Here is a 23,584-nt window from a genome sequence, read left to right on the forward strand (position 1 = left end):
TATTTGGTCAAATCATCCATGTTTAATTTGATTGAATGTCTTTTATTAATATTGAATGCTAGTATACTGGTACAAGTGTGTCCTTTGCAAAAAGTTAACCATGGTTTTATTATAGTAAAAGTGTAGTAACCATGTTTTTTTGGCATATTGACTATGTTGTCTATAACCACAGTTTTACTACAAATGCCATGGTTAAACAATGGTAAGAGTCATCAGTATTTTAGGTCTATTTTTCCTAAAAGGAAAGACTTACTTAAAGGGATAGTTCACCCAAAAATTAAAATTCTGTCATTAATTATTCACCTTCATGTTGTTCCAAACCCATAAAACCTTTGTTCATCTGCGGAACACAAATTAAGATATTTTTGATGAAATCCAAGAGCTTTCTGACACTCCATAAAAAGCAATGCAACTACCAGGTTCAAGGCCCAGAAAGGTAGTAAGGACATGGTTAAAATAGTTCATGTTATCAGTGGTTCACCCATAATTTTATGAAACTATAAAATAACTTTTTGTGCGAAAAAAAAAAAAAAAAAAAAAAGAAGACTTTATTCAACTATTTCTTCTCTTCCATGTCCATTCTGCCGTAAAGCGGCTCTAAAAAGAGGACAATAGTAAACATTTCTAGTTTTCCAGTTTAGACTACACTAGGATACGGGCTCAAAGCTAAAATAAATGTCATCTTTTATGCCAGCAACACACTTATGATGCTTTAAAATGCTATCTATGTCGGTATAGACAGCTTTCTATACTTTTCCCTAGCTTTTCATATGTTTTGCAATTGTAATATTTTGTCTCAGGTATATGCTGTGGAAATTGAAGGTTGAAGTTGTATTTTGTCCTGATCATCATTGCTAGTATTTAGCAGCCGTTAATGTTCCTCAGAGCTTCATTACTCACTGCAAAACTCCTGCTGTCTTCTAACAGAAAGCAGCTTTTCTAATAAAGTCCACTCTTGTTGCACTGTGGGAAGACTGGTTAAACAACCCGATTTTCCCATCCAGTGTCTGGCTGCTATAATGAGCTTGATTTCTCATCCTGTACCTGTGATGTCTTGCCAAGTTTCTTGTTTAAAGTCTCGACCTGCAATCATTTTAGTTGATCGCCAGTGTGTCAAAGCTGTTTGAGAAATAATGCATCAATGCTAACGCTTAGCAAATGATCTCAATGTCTTTTCTGAGTTAGGCTGATTTGTGGCTCTGTTCATCATTACGAATCCTGCTATGTTAGTAGTAGCCATTTATTGAGCTTGTTGTTATTTACGGTTATCTGTTTTCACATGAAGTTTTGAATTAGAAGCATCTCAGAGAGGGCGCATGACATCAACTCGGTTGCACAAGCTTCCCAGATGTGATGGATCCTCTGAGGAGATGTCATAGAAAATTTCTGCTCCCCCATCTGTGAGATGAATGACAAAGCAAAGCTCATTTGCAAGAGATGGGTGAAAATGTTCTCTAGGAAATGTCTGGACTGTGGCACAGTGGTTAGTGAATATTGTGCCATGGTGGATGATGCAGGTTTGAGTCTGCCTTGTGGTATTTCCTGGTTCCTTTTCCCCGCTATACATTATACATGTTTTATAAGTGTTCAAAATTGGTAGTCTGGGTCAAAATTGTTATCCTCTGCAGTGAATGGGAGTCCAAACAGCTGATAAAAACATCACAATAATACACAAGTAATCCACACAGTCTTGATGGGTTTACAGCTTCACAAGATATTAAATGATGGACTGAAGTGGTGTAGATTAATTGTGGATTATTGTGATGTTTTTATCAGCTGTTTGGACTCATATTCTGACGGCACCCATTCACTACAGAGGATCCATTGGTGAACAAGTGATGCAATGCTACATTTCTCCAAATCTGTTCTGAAGAAACAAACTCGTCTACATCATTGATGGCCTGATGGTAAATCTTAAGCAAATTTTAATTTTGGGGTCAACTATTGCTTTAAATAAAGGAAAGTACTGAGGAAATCAACAAGCATTAAGACTATATGGATCTGTGGAGGAGTAAATGTTGAGAACTTAAGGGTCTGTAGATGGAGGTTTGCTCTTCAGGAGTGGTCAAAGGTCAGGGTGTGGACACTGCCCTTCTGTGTTTTAAAGTAATAGAAGGCTTTATTTCACTGAGAGATATATAAATGCTCCAGGAGCTGTGTTCTTTAGATGTTCTGCACTTCAGATCAGTGCTAGCCTGAAGTGGTATTGTGAGTTATTATCATTTGAAAACGTTTTTGACCTTTTGATCTCTCACAGTGGAGATGGACCAACTGTCCAGTTGTCTCATGCTCCAACTCGCATACTTTGACACTGAAGGTGTGTTCGTATCTGTTTCAGAACAAGTCAAAACATGTTCTGCCGGATTGCCAGTGGCTCAGACAGGATCTTCCAGAAATGAACTCGCACACATTTTTACACATACTGTTTGTAATTATTGCCTTTGCATATCTACGTCATAGTTGATATTTATGTATAATGTGAGTGACTAATTTTCTTATGTTACTGAGTGAGCTTATTTCCCTTAATCTCAATCAATCTCCTAAAATACCTGTTTCTTTAGTAGGCAATTCACGTTTCTGTTCAATTCTCTTCCACAACATACAGTTCTACAAAAAGTGTCAAATATGTGACATATTCATTGTTCCAAAGGTATGTCATAACTAAAATGCATATTTAGTTATCACTTTACTGCTACTTAAAAGTACACCAAGCAACTATTGTCCACTTTCTAAAATAAGTCTTATTATCTTTACCTATAAAGATATTTGTTACACTTTACAATAAGGTAAAAACATTTTACAATATGGTAAAGGTTCATGAAGAATGGGTCCTTTAACATGTTAGATTTTATTTTTGTAAGATAATTTTATTATTTTCATACTTTTTTTAAATATGAGTATTTTTTACAGTAGAAGGTGTATCTGTTGTACTCACATGAGATGAAGTATCCAGTCATGGCCAAGAAAAATATATTTTATAATAGGGGTGGGTCACCCCTCCAGGTTCCATGTTAAGAACTGCACATACTTGTTCTCGCTTACACCCTATTATCAGGCACTTTCTGTCATGTAATAATTTATTTAATGATGAACAATCTGTCTGTCTAGGGTAGTTTTGTAATGGCAATTATAATAGATAATGTATCAGTTTTAAATGATCAATTTAATTTGTTTTTGCAGAGGCTACTTCCATGCCAGCAGGTGTCAGTATAAAGCAAAGGAATATCATTGTATCAACCAGTGAAATATGAAGAACATTTTCTTTGTCTGTTATAAAATAGGGTAAAATTGAAAGACAAAATAGTCAAAGCTTGGGGATTAAAGGGTACAGGAGTTTGGGAGAACTTGAGCAGCTACCAGTACAAATATTTGGAGTCTTCATTCAGGTGATGTTTGTCTATAGAGAAGGTTTCCAGTCTAGTGTCCAGTCTAGTGTGAAAACATCAAGGAACTACAACATATGGAATTGCTATCTCATTACCTTGAGATTTGTTGAAACATAATACAGCACATCTTGATGTATTGCCTGAAAATCATGAGATGAAAAATAACAATATAAGATGCCAATAGACTGGCACCAGTTCTGTGAGAAACTAATTTGAATGGCATGGCACCTGTTTTTGATTGGCCATTGGTTTGGTCTTTCCATTGACTGGCAGTTTCCAGTCTTTTTACTGTGGGCCAAAGTTAACAGGTGGGTTGTGGGAAAGCTGTTAAAATGCAGGTGGTTTTGGTCAATAAACATACACATCTGGTGGATGTGTATGGAGGGTTAACCAAGGTGAACTTTGGGAGGAAACTGTCAAGGTGAAAAATGGTCCATGAAAGAGAGGGAAACTAGAAGAGACAAGGTGCTAATCATCATCATCACTGCTTGCTTTCTACAGACTTCTTGCCAAGAGACCCAGAGGACAAGTTCAAAATATCTTGCAATTACTTTAGCGCTTCCAAATGGTTATGTCAACAGGGCAAACATAATTGAAAACGAGAGTTCAAGCCTGGGATCACCTTCACAAACTTGTCAATGCGGCCCAAAAACTTATGCAAACACCATTCACTTGGTGAAGCTATCTGTCTCACATACTTATCCCAGCTGGAGCACAAGTTGCCCATTCTGATTTCAGGAAAGGGGGATAGGCCAAATCCATTAAGGGGGGCTTTTTTGAGGGGGATAAATATGTGCAAAGCAGGTTTCATTTTACTCCTGCTTTTCCTGGACATACTTTAGAGGAATTTGGTAGCAAATCAGCACTTTCCTTTGGCACAGCCTCAGTGAGATCTGCAGGAGTATTTATGCAGACATTGATATGAAGTGGATGTTTAACTGGCCCTTTTTATACTCAGCACTTGGTCAGAATGGTCAGCCTTTAATTTTCCTCCCAAAAAGGCAGGTACACAATTTTAGCTCTCAATGGGACGAAAAGAGTTACTCTTTGTACTCTGGTGGGTTTGTTGTAAAGAGCCCTTGTTGGAGGGTTGGGTTTACTTGTCTGTAAGCTTTGCCTGGTAGACCAGTTTGAAGCATTTTTTTATTATTAATATTTTCAAGCAGGAAGTTAAGGGGGCAAGGCACAGAGACACAATGCAGACTGAATTCATAACTAAATCTCCCATGTGGCCAAGTAGCATCAACATGTCTGGGGTACTTTGAAGAATGTTAACCACTGGGCTACTGCTTCAGCTGTAGGAAACAACTTGATTAAATTCTTCCCAACATTCTACAATGAATGAAGGGGTGGTGTGGCATAGACCCTTTCCCAGGGTAGGCCAGTTCCTAGAGAGCCGCTGTCCTGTAGAGTTTAGCTCCAACCCTAATCAAACACACCTGAACAAACTAATCAATGTTTTCAAGATCACTAGAAAGCTACAGGCAAGTGTGTTTGATTAGGGTTGGAGCTAAACTCTGCAGGACAGTGGCCCTCCACGACTGAAATTGCCCAACCCTGTTCTATTTCATACTTTGGTGATGTATTTCTGTATGGTCCTCTGCTGAAAAGTCTGCAGGCTTTGCAAAAGGGAACTTGAATGGTGCATTTCAAATGCAAAGGGGAATTTAAAGCTCTTCACTCTAAAATGACAAATGAGATGGCAGGGGGTCCAGTCCTGCTCCTGGAGGGTAACTGTCCCACAGAGCTCACACCTGAACCAGCTAATTAAGGTCTTCAGGATTTTTAGAAACTTGTCTTGTGTAGGACATCTGCAGGACGCTGACCTTTCGAGAGCAGAATTGGACAACCCTGCCCCTTAGAATTGAGCTAATAATCATAAAGTTGCAAATCCCACAGGGGACAACCCATAGGTGTTACTATTATGTGTTTTAGCAAAGCACATCATGACACCTGCAGGAAGGAGCTCCTAGTTACTCCTGAGGGATTGTCCTTGTAATAAAATCCTTGTACTTGCAAATATGAATGAACCCATGAATGTACGAGTTGTGTGTCTGAAGTCAAAAGCATCTGTGTTTCTGATATACATCTGAGACCATGTCATCTATGTCTTTCTGTATCTCCTGACTTCTTCCACACTCCCTTCTATAGTCTCCCAGTCTTATCTTTCTTTCTTCCCCTCCAAGTCTGGAAGTGCAGCCTTTTGTTTAAGGTCGTAAACACTCTATTTGTGGGCAGGTAGCCCGCAAGCAGGCTAGGGGGGTAGTTAGCTGCCCTTTGAAAGCTTTTGGCTGGGGCTCAGGAGTTCAAGGCTACTGAAAATGAGCCAGAGTCTCTCTCTCTCTCTCTCTCTCTCTCTCTCTCTCTCTCAGAGTCTCCTCTGTATGTCTGGAACAGAAGATGTTTGCCTTCTCTTTTACACGTGTTCTGTCTCTCACTGTCTGGATGTTTCTCTCTCTCTAAGGCTGTCTGAATGGCTAATCCTCTTTGACATTCGCCTATGTTGTCATTTCATCAGTAATAGATAATTAAATTAAATAGAAGAGGTTCTAATTTGTTCTAGTTGGTGTGACAAAACACTGGACATCTCTCATATCATCTTGGTATTAAACGCTCACATCGTCTAAACTCTCAAACCGGGCTGGCGCCAGGGGAGGGGGGTTGGGGGGGGGGGGGTTGGGGGGGGGGGGGGGGGCATTCGCGGTCATGCCCCCCAAATGGGTTTGACTGTGCCCCCTTTCCCTCCCCTCCACACTGAATGAGAGTGAATTCGAAAGTAAAAAGCGAGCATGCATTTAACATGATTTTGGCACCCGCTGACCCTCCTAGAAATACAAATGCCCAAAAAACATTGGCTCAACCAATGTCATAAGTTTGGGGTGAGGCTATCAATTAATATGTAATTGTGTTTAGTGCTAAAAGTGGTAAAATCCATCAAAAATTGGTATATTTATCACATGGCTATCATTAATCTAGAATCTATCATGACAGTAAGAGGATCTTTTACCTAAATTCACAATGTCCAAACATGTTGTTTGCTGGCTACATGCTTGTATACGAGACCCTGGTGTTGTATGGCTTGCGGTAAGGGAGCAGGGTTTCCTGTGTTGGGTTCGGGTGGTCCGGCTGTCAGTGAGTGGGATGCCTTTGGGAGGGTGGGGGTGTCAAGAAAGATTCACAGTTGAAACTTTGCACAGCTGTTCACAAGGTCAACCCTTTATAAACTGTGATGAAATCCTCTTTATCTCTCTACCTCAATTTATCTCCACCCACATCTTCCTTGGTTTCCATCCCTTTTTTCCAATATCATATTTTTAAGAAAACATTTTTAAGAAAACATTTGTCCACTCAGAGAAGCTTGATTGGTCAACGTCCTGACACATGGTGGCCCTATTTTATTTGCCAAGTCACCACCCATATCACCTGACTCATCTGTCACAAGCCTTGTCTTTCAATGGTCTATTAATAAACTAATGGTCTCATAGGAGGCTTTACACCCTACTGTGATATTGCTGGTGCAGGCATTACAGCATTCCATGTGCTTTTCTGTGTATAGGAGTCTTCGCTCCCACCAGCTTTATTTAAAAGTGTAAAATTACATGTGACGAGGACGATATTAGTATTTATTCATTTGGGAGTTACTTAACGAAGTTAATATGGTAATCTAACTCGTTACCTTGAGTTGGGAGTGCATTGCACTACCAGTTAAGCTACTGCTGTGGAAAAACAATGAACAACAGTTGCACTTTATCAAAATTTGATACAATTTTTATATCAAAGCAATTTTCAGTTTCATCGTTATTAATATTACTGATGCTCCACTCAGTCCGCTATGTGTCAGCACTGCATATTTTTGCATTTATACTAATCTTGTGTTTCTATTGATGCCTTTCCAGGTCGTAATGAGCTGATAGCAAGATATATAAAATTGCGGACTGGAAAATCCCGTACACGAAAACAGGTAATGTGACAGTTTCTATTACCACTTGTTTGGATCGGTACAACAGAAGTCAAAGTCAAAGATTATCACTATATTCTGGCTTAATTACATTATGATGCTTGTAACTGATTCACTCATTAATCTATTATTTACTTATTTATTTGGGCTTATTCAATTCATTTTTTCATTGTTCTTGTTTCACTATTTGAGATGAGATGTTATGTTGTTAAAACAACATCTTTTCTCGTAATAATGAGATGTTGTCGTTAAAACGACATCTTTTTCTCGTTATAACGAGATATGTCATTAAAACATCTCATTAAAATGACATATTTTCTAACAAGATGTAATGTTATAACAATTATTTTGTTAAAACAACATATTTTCACGTAATAACGAGATGTCATTAAAATTATCTCGTTAAAATGACATATTTTCTAATTAAAATGTATTAAAACCTATTGTTTTCTTGTAATAACGACATGGGGAAAAAACAATGTTTTTCCCATTATAGAAGACATATGGTTACATTATGTGTACATTATTAATAATTAGTGCTGTCAAATGATTAATCGTGATTAATTGTATCCAAAATAAAAGGTTTTGTTTACGTAATATACTGTATGTGTGTACTGTGCATATTTATTATGGATATATATAAATACACACACATGCACATATATATTTAAGAGAAATGTGTTATGTTTATATACTACATATATGTATATATAATATAAATTATATGAATATAAATATATACACGTAAATATTTTCAAAATATACTGTATATGTGTGTATTTATATATACAATAATAAATGTATACAGTACACACACATATATTATGTAAACAAAAATTTATTTTGGATGCGATTAATTGCGATTAATCATTTGACAGGACTAATAATAGTATGAAGAAAATCAAACCGTTTGCTTCATTTTTATTTCGATTTGGTGTTAAATCAAACTTAATATTTAATGAATTGATTAAAATGTATATTCCCTTAGGGAAAATCACCTCTATACACTAAAACTTGTCAACTGACATGACTCATGAGTTAAATATCTGGCATATACATATATTATATACATATCTGGCAAAACACTGCGTAGTTCTTTAGGTGTAAAACCGGAAAAAGTACTTTTAATATTGCACTATAAATAGAAACTTTAAATGAACAGAAAATGTTATAAACATATTTGCCTAGTATCTGTAGAAGAGGTCTAATACATCTATTCTTTGGAAATTCTGAAGCAGTGCAAATGCTGTTTTATTGTGATCACTGAAACTGCAATACTGTAATTAAAAAGTCAGTACTCTACGGTTCATTGGTCATTTGGTCATTTTGACAGATGTGTTGGTTGATATCAAATGTCTGTGGCCCTGTTTTGCCTCAGGTGTCTAGTCACATACAGGTGTTAGCCAGGAAGAAAATGCGGGAATATCAATCAGGCATTAAGGTATGGCTGTGCCACCACCTAGTGGCTTCTTTTCAATGTCTCTCTTCTCTTTTCTTTTTCCCCTCCTTCCTTTCTCCCTCCTCTGACTTCCTTCCTGCAGGTGTCTAGCCATCTGCAGGTTCTTGCGCGGAGAAAGTCTCGCGAGATTCAGTCTAAGCTGAAGGTATGCGCCTTCTCTGACCGCTGAAAACGGGCTTTTCCTAAACTCACCAACCCTTTCTATCTGTAGCACGCTCTAAATGTTAAAATGATTTGGGATGTTTAGCTTACATGTAGCATCATGTAACCGTCGCTGTGTACCAACATTGATTAAAACACATACATTGTGATTGAGTTGAGTAGCATGCTTCCAAATTAATGGCGCCCTTTGGCCCTATTTTACTGAATATTGCATTGTATTCTGGTTGTATTGCTACATGGAAGCTAATGTGTATGCCTGATTGAACCAGGCTCAAACTCAAACCTATACTCATCTGTACGTCTTTCTGTGATTTATATGTTAACTGTATTGAAACATTGTACTATCAAAGTTCACGTTTTGGTGTAGTAGTAGTAATACGTTTATTGTTTTGATTAATTGCTTTGCTTGTATAATTCTCATTTGTAAGTCATTTTCCACCTAAACAGACAAACAACAAAAACAGACTACCTGGTTGTTGTCTTGTCTTGTTTTCTTTTGCTTTGATTTTCTCCGTCACTTACTATTTATTTATTTATTTATTTATAAGGAGATGTTGCCTGTATAATACAAAGTTTTCTAATTATAATGTTAACCATTTTATAATGTCCAATTGCTTTATTTTTTTCACTTATTTATCACACTATAATGTCCAAACTATTTATATTTAATTAATTAAAAATATATATTTATTTATTTGTTTATTTATTTATTTATCACACTGTAATGCCCAAAATATTTATATTTAATTAATTTAAAATAATATATAATTATTTGTTTGTTTTTTTATTTATCACACTGTAATGTCCAAAATATTTATATTTAAATAATTCAAAAACATTTCAGCAGTCTTTTTTCCCCCAATTAATCATCTATTTGCTTATACAGTGGTGTGAAAAAGTGTTGTCCCCCTTCCTTAATTTTTTTGCATGTTTGTCACACTTTAATGTTTCAGATCATCAAACAAATGTAAATATTAATCAAAGATAACACAAGTAAACACAACATGCAGTTTTTGAATGAAGTTTTTTATTATGAAGGGAAAACAAAATCCAAACCAACATGGCCCTGTGTGAAAAAGTGCTTGCCCCCTAAACCTAATAACTGGTTGGGCCACCCTTAGCAGCAACAACTGCAATCAAGCGTTTGCGATAACTTGCAATGAGTCTGTTACAGCGCTGTGGAGGAATTTTGGCCCACTCATCCTGGCAGAATTGTTGTAATTCAGCCACATTGGAGGGTTTTCGAGCATGAACCGCCTTTTTAAGGTCATGCCACAGCATCTCAATAGGATTCAGGTCAGGACTTTGACTAGGCCACTCCAAAGTCTTCATTTTGTTTTTCTTCAGCCATTCAGAGGTGGATTTGCTGGTGTGTTTTGGATCATTGTCCTGCTGCAGAACCCAAGTTTGCTTCAGCTTGAGGTCACGAACAGATGGCTGGACATTGTCCTTCAGGATTTTTTGGTAGACAGCTGAATTCATGTTTCCATTTATCACAGCAAGTCTTCCAGGTCCTGAAGCAGCAAAACAGCCCCAGACCATCACACTACCACCACCATATTTTACTGTTGGTATGATGTTCTTTTTCTGAAATGCTGTGTTACTTTTACGCCAGATGTAATGGGACACACACCTTCCAAAAAGTTCTACTTTTGTCTCGTCAGTCCACAGAGTATTTTCCCAAAAGTCTTGGGGATCATCAAGATGTTTTCTGGCAAAACTGAGAGGAGCCTTTATGTTCTTTTTGCTCAGCAGCGGTTTTCGTCTGGGAACTCTGCCATGCAGGCGATTTTTGCCCAGTCTCTTTCTTATGGTGGAGTCATGAACACTGACCTTAACTGAGGCAAGTGAGGCCTGCAGTTCTTTAGATGTTGTTGTGGGGTCTTTTGTGACCTCTTATATGAGTTGTCGCTGCGCTCTTGGGGTAATTTTGGTTGGCCGGCCACTCCTGGGAAGGTTCACCACTGTTCCATGTGTTCTCCATTTGTGGATAATGGCTCTCACTGTGGTTCGCTGGAGTCCCAAAGCTTTAGAAATGGCTTTATAACCTTTTCCAGACTGATAGATCTCAATTACTTTCTTTCTCATTTGTTCCTGAATTTCTTTGGATCTCAACATGATGTGTAGCTTTTGAGGATCTTTTGGTCTACTTCACTTTGTCAGGCAGGTCCTATTTAAGTGATTTCTTGATTGCGAACAGGTGTGGCAGTAATCAGGCCTGGGTGTGGCTAGAGAAACTGAACTCAGGCGTGATAAACCACAGTTATGTTTTAACAGGGCCGTGTGGGTTTGGATTTTGTTTTCCCTTCATAAAAAAAACCCTTCATTTAAAAACTGCATGTTGTGTTTACTTGTGTTATCTTCTGATAATCTGGAAGGGGGCCAAATAATTATTTCCACCAAAAAACAGCAAACCACCTTATGCTGGTTGTTGTCTTATTTTACTTTATTTAAAATACTTTATTTTATGTAATAGTCTAGTGAGGGAGGAAGTAAACACATGACTTCCTTGAAATGGAGCACGGAGATTGTTCTAATATGGAGGTCATTGGTTTAGTTTTTCCAGCAGTAAATGAAATGCAGCAGTTTGGAGTGATTGTTCAGTGGAGAAGCTAGAGAACACTATTCTGTGAAATCTGAACAGACAGCGTCAGAGCCTCTCGGTCCAGCTGTGCTGCTCAGAGTCATTTGATCAGTGTGTCATCTGATCTGTGTCTCATCAGCATTTTTAACAGTTTCTCTTCCTTTCAATTATAGGCCATGAACTTGGTAAGTGAAATGTTTTGTAGCCTGCTTTGCCCGCAGAGCTTTATCCGCACAGACACCTGCAGACGTTCAGCTTTCAGTTTGCGCAGTTCAGTGCTTTGGCTGCCAGTGTCACCCGTCTCACAGTTTGGATGATTTGAGCAACCACTACTAGTGTTCTCCATTTCAGTTTTGGCTTACATTTTTATTTGTTATAGCTGCAAAACTCGGAACACTGCAAAGTTTTTTTATTAGTCTGTTCTATAATAACTGAGTAACTCTGTATACTAAATTCAAACTTGGACTTAACTCTAAAAGGTGGTTTCCTTAGCATTCTTTGGCAATGTTTAAAACACTTTATTTAATTTCCTGGTTGGGACACTTTCAGATTTCTGTCTCCTTCATTCTTTATTATGTTATCTTCTTTCTGTCAGCTGAATGGCACTGTCTTTACATGCAGTGAATGTTTATGCTTTTTAAGTTTTCTGTGTGATATTGTGTTTTGTTTGGGTGGCTGGATTCAAATGCGAGCACGATATCATGCATCAGTTGCCCTTTGAAGCATGATTTTTGCATGTTTGCCTAAACCATTTAGTTCAGCGTGCAGATCTTGCACTAAAATTACACTAATGTTCAAAAGTTTGGGATCAGTAGGATTGATTGATTGATTGATTGATTGATTGATTGATTGATTGATTGATTTTTTGAAACAAAACGTCTCACTAAGGCTGCATTTATTTGATCAAACGTAAAGTAAAAACAGTAATATTTTTATTAATTTTGAATACTGAATAAATATTGTTACAAATAAAATGTTTCTATTTGAATATGTTTTAAAATGTAATTTATTCCTGTGATGCAAAGCTGAATTTTTAGCATCAATACTCCAGTCTTCAGTGTCACATGATCCTTAAAAATCATTATAATATGCTTTTATTGTTATATTTTTATTATTTTGTTGAAAACAGTTGTGCTGCTTAATATTTTTGTGGAAACCATGATATATTTTTTTCAGGATTCTTTGATGAATAGAAAGTTCAAACAGCTTTTTTTTTCAATGCCAAAGTCTTTACTGTTATTAATATTAGTAAAAGTATTGATTCCTTAAAAAAAACTTTACTCATCCTCAAACTTTTGAATGATAGTGTATATATTTTTAAAGTCACCTTTTCATAAAGATTGCATATTATCATATATTAAAAGTATGCTATTAATTATTATTATTATTAGTAAATACATTTCTTGAACTTTTATTTGGAAGCATAACTAAAATTTCTGTTATAGAATGCAGATTATTAGTTAGACAAATATAATATTCATATTGTCTATATATAATTTATATAAAAATAATTATAAAAATACATTAAATTATTATTATTTTTTTTTTAAATCCAATAGATGAATTAATCTTAGATGTGGTATTATGAAAGTTCTGATGTTTCTTTCAATCCAGGTTTTGTTCCAAATCTTTCTGCCCAGTAAAACTGTGCATCTAATGAGCTTTTCTTGTGTCTTTCTCAGGATCAGGCTTCCAAAGACAAAGCCCTGCAGAACATGGCCGCTCTTTCCTCTGCTCAGATCGTTTCTGCCAGTGTGATGAAGAGTCAGCTGCCTCCTCTTCCTCAGCACCCCTATCCTCCTCCAGCCCGGGTTAGTTCAGAGTTTAAGTCACCCTCTTTTGACCAATTCTCTAAACTTAACCTTCAAGCTCACATTGTCCTCTGTTTTGTTGTCTAGTTTTGGCCCGGTCCCATCCCAGGACAGCCTGGACCTTCTCAGGAGTGAGTATTTCTGACATCTGATCTAATCTCAGTGTTCTTGTGAGATCCTGCTGATCTTTCTCTGTTTTTCTAGCATCAAACCCTTTGCACCGAATCCATACTCCACCCTTCAGCCTCCAATGCCTACACCCATATCAAGTAAGAGCAGTGCTGGGATTATATCAACCCTATACTGAGCTCAGACTGACCACCCGGCCTAAACCAGCATGTTTTCTCCCCAGGTTATGAGCAGTTACCTGCTCCGCACCCCCCGAGCGCCACTGCCGTGCCTGTGTGGCAGGACCGGACCATTGCCTCCTCTAAACTGCGCGTGCTGGAGTACTCGGCCTTCATGGAGGTCCAGAGAGACCCTGACACTGTGAGTCTCGCTACTGCAGAGTATATTAGATGCTAATGCTAGCGTGTTAGGGTGCATTGTGGTTTCTATGTTGTTCTGAATGGTTTTAGCATGTTAGTATGCAGTAGCACGTTCTGGGTGCCTTAGCTAGTGCTAAGAGTTTATAGGATGTATTTTAAAACATTATAGCAGCTACATTATGCATTATTCTAAAACAAACACACACACATACGGAGCCCCTAAAGGGACATGATGGTGGGAGTATAAAAATATATTTTTGAGATGTTTTGTGTTCTCTCGCAAAACCAGTTGAGTGTTTACTTTACAGCTTGCAGTGGTTCATGAAATGCTTAACACGGCTTAATGAAGATGATAAAAAGATGCTATATTATATATGTATTACAAATAGGTACTGTGTACTTGCAAGCCCAAAATATGAGCTGAATTGCACATGGCGCGCTTAACGTGGCTTAATATAAAAAAAAAGTGATTAAAAAACCCAAGTTTTATATTGTATTAAAAATAAAATATACATTATGTACAGAAAAGCAACGTGCTAAGAGTTTTTTAATAAAGCTTTGTCTACGGGGGAGAAAACTTATGAAACTGCAAGTTCCGTTCTGGGCTCATCTGCTTTTCTGTGTGTAATATAAACTATAAACAGATTTGGTATTTTTAAATCACTATCTTTGTACATTAGCCTACCTTAAGCATTTTCTATGAGGGAAAAAAAAGCTTAACGTGCAAGGCGTCGCTCATATTCTGGCCTATTTTGCTTTATTATCTGTACATCCGTATATACACACACACATACACAGTGTTAGGAAAAGTTACCTTTAACAGTAAAGCATTACAATATTGTGTTACTCCATAAAAAAGTAACTAATTGCATTACTTAGTACATTTTTAAGGGAAAGTAATGTGTTGTCACTTTGTCACCTGACAAAATATATATATTTATTAAAAATATATATATGCTTTACTAGTTACCTAAAAAAAGTTGCTTGTAATGCATTTCCCCCAGCACTGCTGTTTTATATACATATACAGTGCCTTGTGAAAGTATTCATGCCCCTTTATTTTTTACATGTTGCAGCCTTCTAATAAAATGCTTTTTTTCCCATATCAATCTACACTATACACCATAATAACAAAGCACAAAACAGGTTTGTAAAAACTTTATTAGAAATAAAAAACTTAATTGATCCCATTGTATTCATACCCTTTTCAGGGACACTTGAAATTGAGCTCAGAAGCATTCATATCGCTTGTAGATGGAAACATCTGACAGGAAACATACTAGAGATATATTGAACATGGGCAACCACTCTAAAAAATGTGTCTTCCAGATGTAAACACACTCAAATAGACATCTCTGAGATGTATGTGTGCTACTAATCATGCAAAAAACACGCTAGAAACATGATAAAAAGCATTCTGAAATATATATTTTTTAACTATTTTAAAGCCTTATCTGTCTAGTTTATTTGCTATTATAGTGTTTATTAATATTTTGAATATTTTTTTTATTTTTTAATTTTAGTTTAGTTTTTAGTAACTTTATGTGCTTTTGTTATTTCTATTAATTTCTGATTTTTAGCTATTTAGCTTTTCTTTTTAGTTTGCCGTTTTTACATCTAGTTTTTGCATTAAATTTGATTTCTGCTTTATTTTAGCTACCGAACTTAAACTAAATACTTTCATTAGTTGTGGTTAACAATAGCAATACTTTCACAGACAAAAATATCATGTTTCAGGAATGGTGACATTCCATGCATTTGAAAGCGCAGTAAAGGTTACCTCTTCACCTGTTAATCCACAGTACAGCAAGCACCTGTTTGTCCACATCGCCCAGACAAACCCCTCGTACACAGATCCTCTCCTGGAGGCCGTGGACATTCGTCAGATCTACGACAAGTTTCCGGAGAAGAAGGGAGGGCTAAAGGAGCTGTATGAGAAAGGCCCACAGAACGCCTTCTTTCTGGTTAAATTCTGGGTGGGTTTTTACAAATGCACGTTGATCTGACAATGTTGTTCCACTGAAAATCCAGTAAATATTATACATTTGAAAAGTGTGAGATACCAATTAAAACAAAAGTTTTGGTGTTAAGGATGTTGGCCTACTGTATGTGACTGTATTTTTTTTTCTGTAATGTCTATCAGGCTGATCTGAACAGCAGTAATGTTCAGGATGGCGCAGGCTCATTCTATGGGGTCAGCAGTCAGTACAGTAGCGCTGAAAACATGACCATCACTGTCTCCACTAAAGTCTGTTCTTTTGGGAAACAGGTGGTAGAGAAAGTTGAGGTGAGTTCTAATTATTCATAGCTGTGTTTTGTCATCTTCTGCACATGGTCAGTACTGACAATATGGTTTCATGCAGAAAACCATACTTTGACTTTTTGACCCCTAGACGGAGTATGCGCGTGTGGAGGGCGGGAGGTACGTTTACCGGATCCATCGCTCACCCATGTGTGAATACATGATCAACTTCATCCATAAACTCAAACACTTGCCAGAGAAATACATGATGAACAGCGTCCTGGAGAACTTCACTATACTACAGGTAAGAGAATGAGAAAACAGGACAACATTTTTAATTCATAAGTGTGAATTGGCCAAATCCCCCAAAGGATGTTGAATCAGAATGACAGGAAAAGGATTTTACCTAATTGCTGTTCAAAGAATTTCAATAGAGGGACTTAATTTGTTAAATATTTACTAATGCCTATTTATTTCATTCAACAATGTCGTTCAAAATCTGCATGCAATTTTCACATTTCAGGTCCTGAAGACTCATTGTTTTATAAAATAGTCATAAGTTAATATGTTTCAACTAAAACCGTAATATATCTGATCAGCGACTTCTCATTAATGAGTAAATGTGTGAAAAAACAAGTGAGGACAACCGCGAAAATGGTAGAACATGGAAATAAATGTTATGTTCCAGGCTGTGCAGGGGATGTAAAGTGCAGGGATGGGTTGGTGTCTGTATTCAGAAAGGCACGGAAAGCAAATAACGTGTTCTAATAAAATAACTCGAGCCACTAAAGGGACATGATTAGCTGCTAGCGGTAGCCTGTGACATTACAGTACATAAGATTTCACTTAGCACATAAACAGAGTAAGGAGAGATGACTGAGGATGATGGCGAATTATTTACAGATCCTGAGCACCACTGACAAGCATCTGATCTTGTAAAATGTGTGGTAAGTAGTGCCGCACCATAGTATAAACAGAGTTTGTGCAATCGTGAAAGTAAAACGCAATCGTGCATTTGAAATCAGTTTCAGTGCCCCGCATATTAATAGCGGCTCCCTGATGCCCACATTTTATTTACAGTATAATTACCCAATGATATAACTGCGAGAGAAAGTATTGAAAAATATTTGTTCCTCCCTGTGTTTCCTTCCTGCTGTGTGAGCTACTGAAATGAGTCGTACTGTGAAACAGCCAATCAGAGCAGAGCTCAACATTATTATTCATGAACCTATCAAATAAGGTAATAACAGACCTTTTCATTCTAGGGAGAAATCCTAGGGTTGTAAATGCACATTTAAGAGATGTTTTGCCCTTAGCTAAGCCACATACCTTCTATGTAGATATCAGAGAACATATTTATTTTATTTTAGTAGTTTATTTGTCAGGGACAATGTACAAAATACATTAATCTTACGAAAAGATGCTTTGTACCAGAGTTAGCAAATGCTAATTTCCATCTGCAGGTGCACATAATATTAAAACATTACATTACAAATAGCTGTCAATAGCACTACCAATACATGCAATATTAGTTAAACAGTGATCATCTAAAACTAATCAAATATTTAAAGGAAAAACTAATCAAAAAAACCATCACAGCCTAAAATATGTACAACATAGTCAAAAACATTTACTTCAATATTACATTTGTAAACTTTAAGTGTACTGATGCTGACACAACTGGTTATCAAGGATGTATTTCTTTAAGTTTCGAGAGAAGTTATTCAGATCTACAGACAACTTTAAACTGTCTGGAAGTTGATTCCATTGTTTAATGGTTTTAAATGAGAAGGCTGTCTGTGCAAAGGCAGAGGATCTTTTCGGGACAGCACAGATTCTGTGAGCAGTAGAGCGAGATGTTCGATTCGTTTGTTCAGAATAAAGTTTTAGGATTTTTTTCAATGAAGGTGGAGCAATATTATTAACAATTTTGAAAATGGTTCTTAGATTTGTATATCGAATTAGAGAGTCAAAACTTAATATTTTATATTTACTGAGAATATTGCAGTGATGATAACGATGGGCTTTTCTGTCAAGCACCTTTAATGCCTGATTATAGACCGATCTGAGCGGTTTAAGTGTGGTCTCATTGGCCTGAGACCAACAGGACAAACAATAAGTGATGTGTGGAGAAATCATGGCATTAAAATAACATAAATGTTAGGCATATTTTAACTTTATTGGACTTAGCAAAATACATTCCGACAGTTTTTTCAATATTTAGTGTTAAGCAAGAAGATTTAAGCCAATTACTTATTTTGTCCATGACTGAGGACAGTTTAATGGCTACTTGCTCCTTATCCCTCCCATGTACGTAGATGACGGCATCATCTGCGTACATGATGATGTCTATGCCCTTGCACACAGCCGGAAGATCATTGATGTAAATACTGAACAACAATGGTCCCAGAATTGATCCTTGCGGGACCCCAGTTGTGCCGGGCTTCAGAGAGGACAATGCATTATTTACCCTCACACATTGCATCCAATTTGAGAGATACGATTATATCCAATGCAATGTCTCCATGGATAGGTTATACTTAGAGAGCTTAGACAGAAGGACATGGTGGTTTACCGTGTCGAAGGCTTTTCTCAAGTCCAAAAACACTGCACCCACCGTGCCCCCTCTGTCCAAGTTAGCCTTTATGTTTTCTATCAGATAGCAGCAGGCTGCGTCGGTGGAATGGTTGCGTCTAAAACCGAACTGCATGGAGTGCAACAAATTATTACAATCTAAGTGATCGGTTAGCTGCTCTATAATGGCTTTCTCAAGAATTTTAGATGCTACAGGTAATATACTAATAGGCCTGTAGTTACTTATTTCATTTTTGCTTCCAGATTTATAAATTGGGGTTATAACTGCTGTTTTAAAGACACTGGGGAAGATACTCTCATCAATAGATTTATTCACAATATGTGTAATAGTAGCTGGTGTTAAAATCTCCCTATGTTTTTTAATGAGAGAGCTATCAAGTCCCCAGTAATCTTTAGCTTTTGAGTTGGATTAGGATTTTATTATTTTATTTGTTTTAGAATAATCAATGTGTTTAAAACATAGAAGCTCATGATCATAAATGGAGAGCTGAGGTGATGAGCAAGGAAAAGGCAATCCAGAGGCAATGTAGCAATGCATTCTATGGCACCTTTAAAGCATTCTTGGAAATTACATGTTTTTATTCAGATGTTTACAAAAAATCAGCAAAGATTTCGCCAGCAGAAATACAATAGGGGGATGTTTTTACAATTATAGGCCTTGCTAAAAAAATATTAACCCCAGATGACAGAAAGCGTGTAGTAGGTTGTCTACGACAGGTTTTTCAGCAAAGTTTTTATCATGTTGGTCATTTAGAGGCCTTAGAAATTGGTGGAAGCCATCAGTATGCTATGTATGTAATACAGTCAAAATAAGGATGTTAAGCTTATGTCATTAAGCTCAAGTTTACCATGCTATGCTTTCTTTGAAATTAGTATTATTCTACTGTTTTCCCTGATGTGTTTTTCTCCCCCTCAGGTTGTCACAAACAGAGACACACAAGAGACTTTGCTTTGCATTGCGTTCGTGTTTGAGGTGTCCACAAGCGACCACGGAGCACAGTATCACGTTTACAGACTCGTCAAGGACTGAATGACCGCTGTGCCGAAACACCTCCAGACGCCGTTCACCCAATGCGTACGAACAAAGTGAGGAAAATAAAATCAGACAAACCTGAAGCTCATGAACACAATCATGGACAAAACACAAACTGCACTAGGTTGTGTTGTATAAGTAGCCGTGTTCCTTAAAAGCAAAGGAAATGTACTTTCAGGGATAATTCTGTTTCTTACTGTTTTGTGGAGGAGAGGTCTTGAATATCTGTGGTGGGTGAACTCTGTCACATTTACGGTACTAGACTCTGAAGGCACAAAGGTCTTTTTAAAAGCCATTGTAAGCGAATAGGAAAGGAATTCTGGTCGATACAAGTCTTTCTCTAATCAGGAACGTTGTGATAGCGTATGTTTGTCTTTCATTTAGCAGCTTGCTACCTCTGACCTTTAACAGATAGCGGGCTCAGATTGTGCTTAGAAAGATGAGCAAGTCTTGAAAAAAAAAAAACGGTTTTGTGTAGAAAAGAGACACTGAATGTTTGTTGTGATGGGAAGCGCAAGTTGCAAGAAGTTCAGGGTTCATGTTCCATGAATGTCGCACACATTTGCAAGTTTTACTCTCGACTTGGCTTGATTTTCTGTTTTGGAAAGTTTGCAAATGTGTGAGCTATTTCTACCTCCTGGTGTTACATGGATATGTATGGAAGCCTGTATTCACCATGGAATAAAAACCGTAATTTTGAGTTTTTATCTCACAATTTCTAGCAAATTTTCTGGCGATTCTGTTCACATCTCACAATTTGGACTTTGTTTCTTGTAATTCTGAGGGGAAAAAAAGGACAGAGATTCTGCCTTTTTTTCTCACAGTTCCGATGTTAGCTCACAATTGCTATTTTATAACTAGATGTAAACTCATAATTCTGAGAAGAAACGCCAGAATTGTGAGACATAAACTGGTCATACCTGGTATCATGGCATAAACGTACCTGGGGGCACTGGGAGACGCAAAATACGTACCAATAAGTTATCACTGCAGTTTCCAAAAGAAATTAACACTAGAGGCAGTACAACTCTGAAGCCTTTTATTGGTTTTCACACAAATCTACAGAGTTTCGCTTAATAAAGCCTAATTTTCGCACAATTACTTGAAGAATATCATGTTATCACTTCAAAACAATATTAATATGCTGGGAGATTTGAAAACTGATGCTTTTGAACATTAGCATCACACATATCCAGATTCATAACTATGGGTTTTTATAGGTAGGTTTGTTCAGGAGCTAACGGAGTGCGGAGACGTACTTGAGAGGTGAGGACCTCCGGTTCGATAGAGCATAAATTTTAGCGACGGCCCCCGAATATTTGAATTCTGAACCGCCGCAATAAAACACAGCAATACATACCTATATCAACGTAATAAAAATGTGCCAGGGTTTACGTATTAAACCCGTGTTTTAGCGCCACTCGGTGGACATTTCTCTTTGAAACTGTGGCGAAATGTGCAGTAAGGTACGTAAAAACGGTCTCGCTAAAAAGTGCCCCCAGATACGTTTAGCCTATACCATGAGACCAGGTTTGTGGTGCAGGTGCAATTGTGAGTAAAACACAATTGTGAAATTAAAAAGACGCAATTACCTTTTTTACTTATTCTGTAGCAGAAAAAAAAAAAAGAATTTTGAGACGTAAACTTTGAGACGTAAAAAATGTAGGTGGGAAAATGTCAGAATTGCAAAATACAAACAGAATTATGAGATGTATAATTGGAATTGCGATAAAAAAAGTAAGTTTTATATCTCGCGATTGTCTTTGTGTTTTATGAAAGAAAAAGTCCGAATTGTGAGATAAAAAGTCGCAATTACCATTTTTTTCTTTCAGTAGCTGAAAAAAAACAGTTGCGAGATGTAAACTCAGAATTATGACTAAAAAAGTCAGAATTGTGAGATATAAACTCAGAATTGTGAGATGTTTTTTTTTTTTCTTATTCTGTGGTGGAAATGGGCTTCTGTGGATATCCAAAGTGCATTTTTAAAGCAGAGTTTTGGTTTAAATCCATTATTGATTATTGTGAATAGGCATGGTTTTACTCGATTGCCCTCATTTTGAGTGCCTTATCACTTTTGTGTCTACCTTCGCCATACTGGCGAGTAAGCAGGAAAATTCAGTAGAAACAAAGAGGGCAAATCTGCTATTGCATAATGGAGTTACAGCGGGACAAAACAAATCTCTGCATATAACACTTGGTTTTGATTTCTCAGTGCTTTTAATCAATGAACTACATGCTAATTAATTACATCACCAAAGCAATTACACTTAACTGGGTGCTTGAGTATTTTCCTAATAAAAACGTTGTGTTTTAAAAGAAAGCAAGAAAAAAAAAAAATATTTTAATATTTCAGTTGTTCTCTCAATTTTTGGAGTGTGGTAAGGTGTGCCATTGGTCAACAGAAGATTTTGAGCAGCACAAAGTGAAATTAGCTGTTAATTCCATATCAAAATGTGCAATAAGATCCAGGCTATTCCGATCCATGTATTCTCAGGTTCTTTCAGTAATGTAGAAACACTCTAGGTTTATAATGCTAGTATATACAGTATGTGGAGTCATGGATTCATTACTCTTTTTAACGTTTATTCTTCCACATGACATCCGTCTCGGTGTTGATCGTTTTTTTTTTATTAACCCACAATCACCTGCGCTGGTTAGTACATATGATTTTAAATGTCAGACTTAATCAGTGACAACTGTAGTCAGCTGATTATTTATGGCATCATATATTGGTACATTTCTATACATTTGTCCAATACATTATGGAAAGCACTTGTTGATGTTCCATAAATAACTGAGTTGAACATTCTAATTTTGGAACTTTTATTTTGGAACATTTTTTTTTTTTTTTTTTGTGAAGGTTTCTAGACTAATCTGTAATATCTTAACCAAAGAATTGAATGTGAACATCATCCCAGTCTTGCCTTATCGTGTGCTTCAGGTCTTCTGTGACATTTTAAGAGAAAAACCATGCTTCTGAATGAGTGTGTGTGTGTGTGTGTGTGTGTGTGTGTGTGTGTGTGTATTTGTGCACCTGCGTGTGAGAGAGAGGAAAATAGAAATTAATTTCGAAATTCTACAAATTGTCTTGTGTATATTTTAAGAATGTTACAGGAAAAAGGTTTTGATGTCTATTCTTTTTTCATCTTTATTTTTTGCTTTGTTTGTTCCAGTATAAGGGTTGTAACATCTACAGTGTTTTATGTATTTGCCCATTAAAGTGACTTCCGGCCCCTGGGAGCTAAAACATGCAAATTGCAATTGTTGTTGTACAGTATATACAAACACACACACACACACTTTTGACATTTTAATATGATATATCATTAAGATAATTACTAGGCAACAGCTGTGACTGTATAGGCTCACATTTAACTGCATTTTTTTAATGATATAATATACAATGAAAAAAATAGTTCCCAAATAAAGAAATTATTTAGCATCACTAAATCAACCCAAATACATTCATTTATACCAACAAAATTATTATTTGTAGTAGTAGTAGTAGTAATAATAGTATTTTATGGGTTAAATCAGGTAAAAATGGCTCTGTAAGGTAACAATTGCAGATTAAATATACATTTTAAATTTAAAGAGGATTATTGATTACATTTGTGATCAATTCATAGGTGTCCTCATCAAAAGACAATTCCTTAATGATGTAATTTTCCAGGAAATAAAATCTTTTTTTTATTATATATATATATATATATATATATATATAATATTTAGATTTTTGATTATGATTTAAGCTATTCATTATTAGCCTTTTTTTTTCTTTTTTTTTTACATTTACTGTATTTACTGCAGTTAGCGAACCCTTACCTGGGAAAATATGAGGGGATTAAATGATTTAACTACATTAC

At 36.5% G+C, this 23,584-nt stretch overlaps 1 protein-coding gene across 5 annotated transcripts in view; it reads left to right on the forward strand.

Annotated features, from left to right (window-relative positions):
* LOC306860624 (transcriptional enhancer factor TEF-5-like) overlaps window positions 1–22,977 on the forward strand; it is a 37,046-nt gene extending 14,069 nt beyond the window's left edge. The window contains exons 3-13 of one of the 5 annotated variants that reach the window (XR_013783392.1): window positions 7,283–7,347; window positions 8,723–8,785; window positions 13,232–13,360; window positions 13,448–13,491; window positions 13,565–13,629; window positions 13,713–13,849; window positions 15,651–15,824; window positions 15,992–16,135; window positions 16,242–16,394; window positions 19,602–20,641; window positions 21,221–22,030. Coding sequence is in view for 3 of the 5 variants with exons in the window: in XM_079402409.1 (XP_079258535.1) it covers window positions 7,283–7,347; window positions 8,886–8,954; window positions 13,232–13,360; window positions 13,448–13,491; window positions 13,565–13,629; window positions 13,713–13,849; window positions 15,651–15,824; window positions 15,992–16,135; window positions 16,242–16,394; window positions 19,602–19,715 (1,094 nt within the window). In the remaining 2 variants the exon portion in view is untranslated. Of the gene's footprint in view, window positions 1–7,282; window positions 7,348–8,722; window positions 8,786–8,885; window positions 8,955–13,231; window positions 13,361–13,447; window positions 13,492–13,564; window positions 13,630–13,712; window positions 13,850–15,650; window positions 15,825–15,991; window positions 16,136–16,241; window positions 16,395–19,601 lie in introns of all 5 variants that reach the window. The other 4 variants (XR_013783393.1, XM_079402411.1, XM_079402409.1 and 1 more) reach the window with 4 other exon arrangements.
* Window positions 22,978–23,584: the final 607 nt, after the last annotated feature.

Source organism: Barbus barbus (assembly GCF_936440315.1).
Source record: "Barbus barbus genome assembly, chromosome: 41".
NCBI lineage: Eukaryota > Metazoa > Chordata > Actinopteri > Cypriniformes > Cyprinidae > Barbus > Barbus barbus.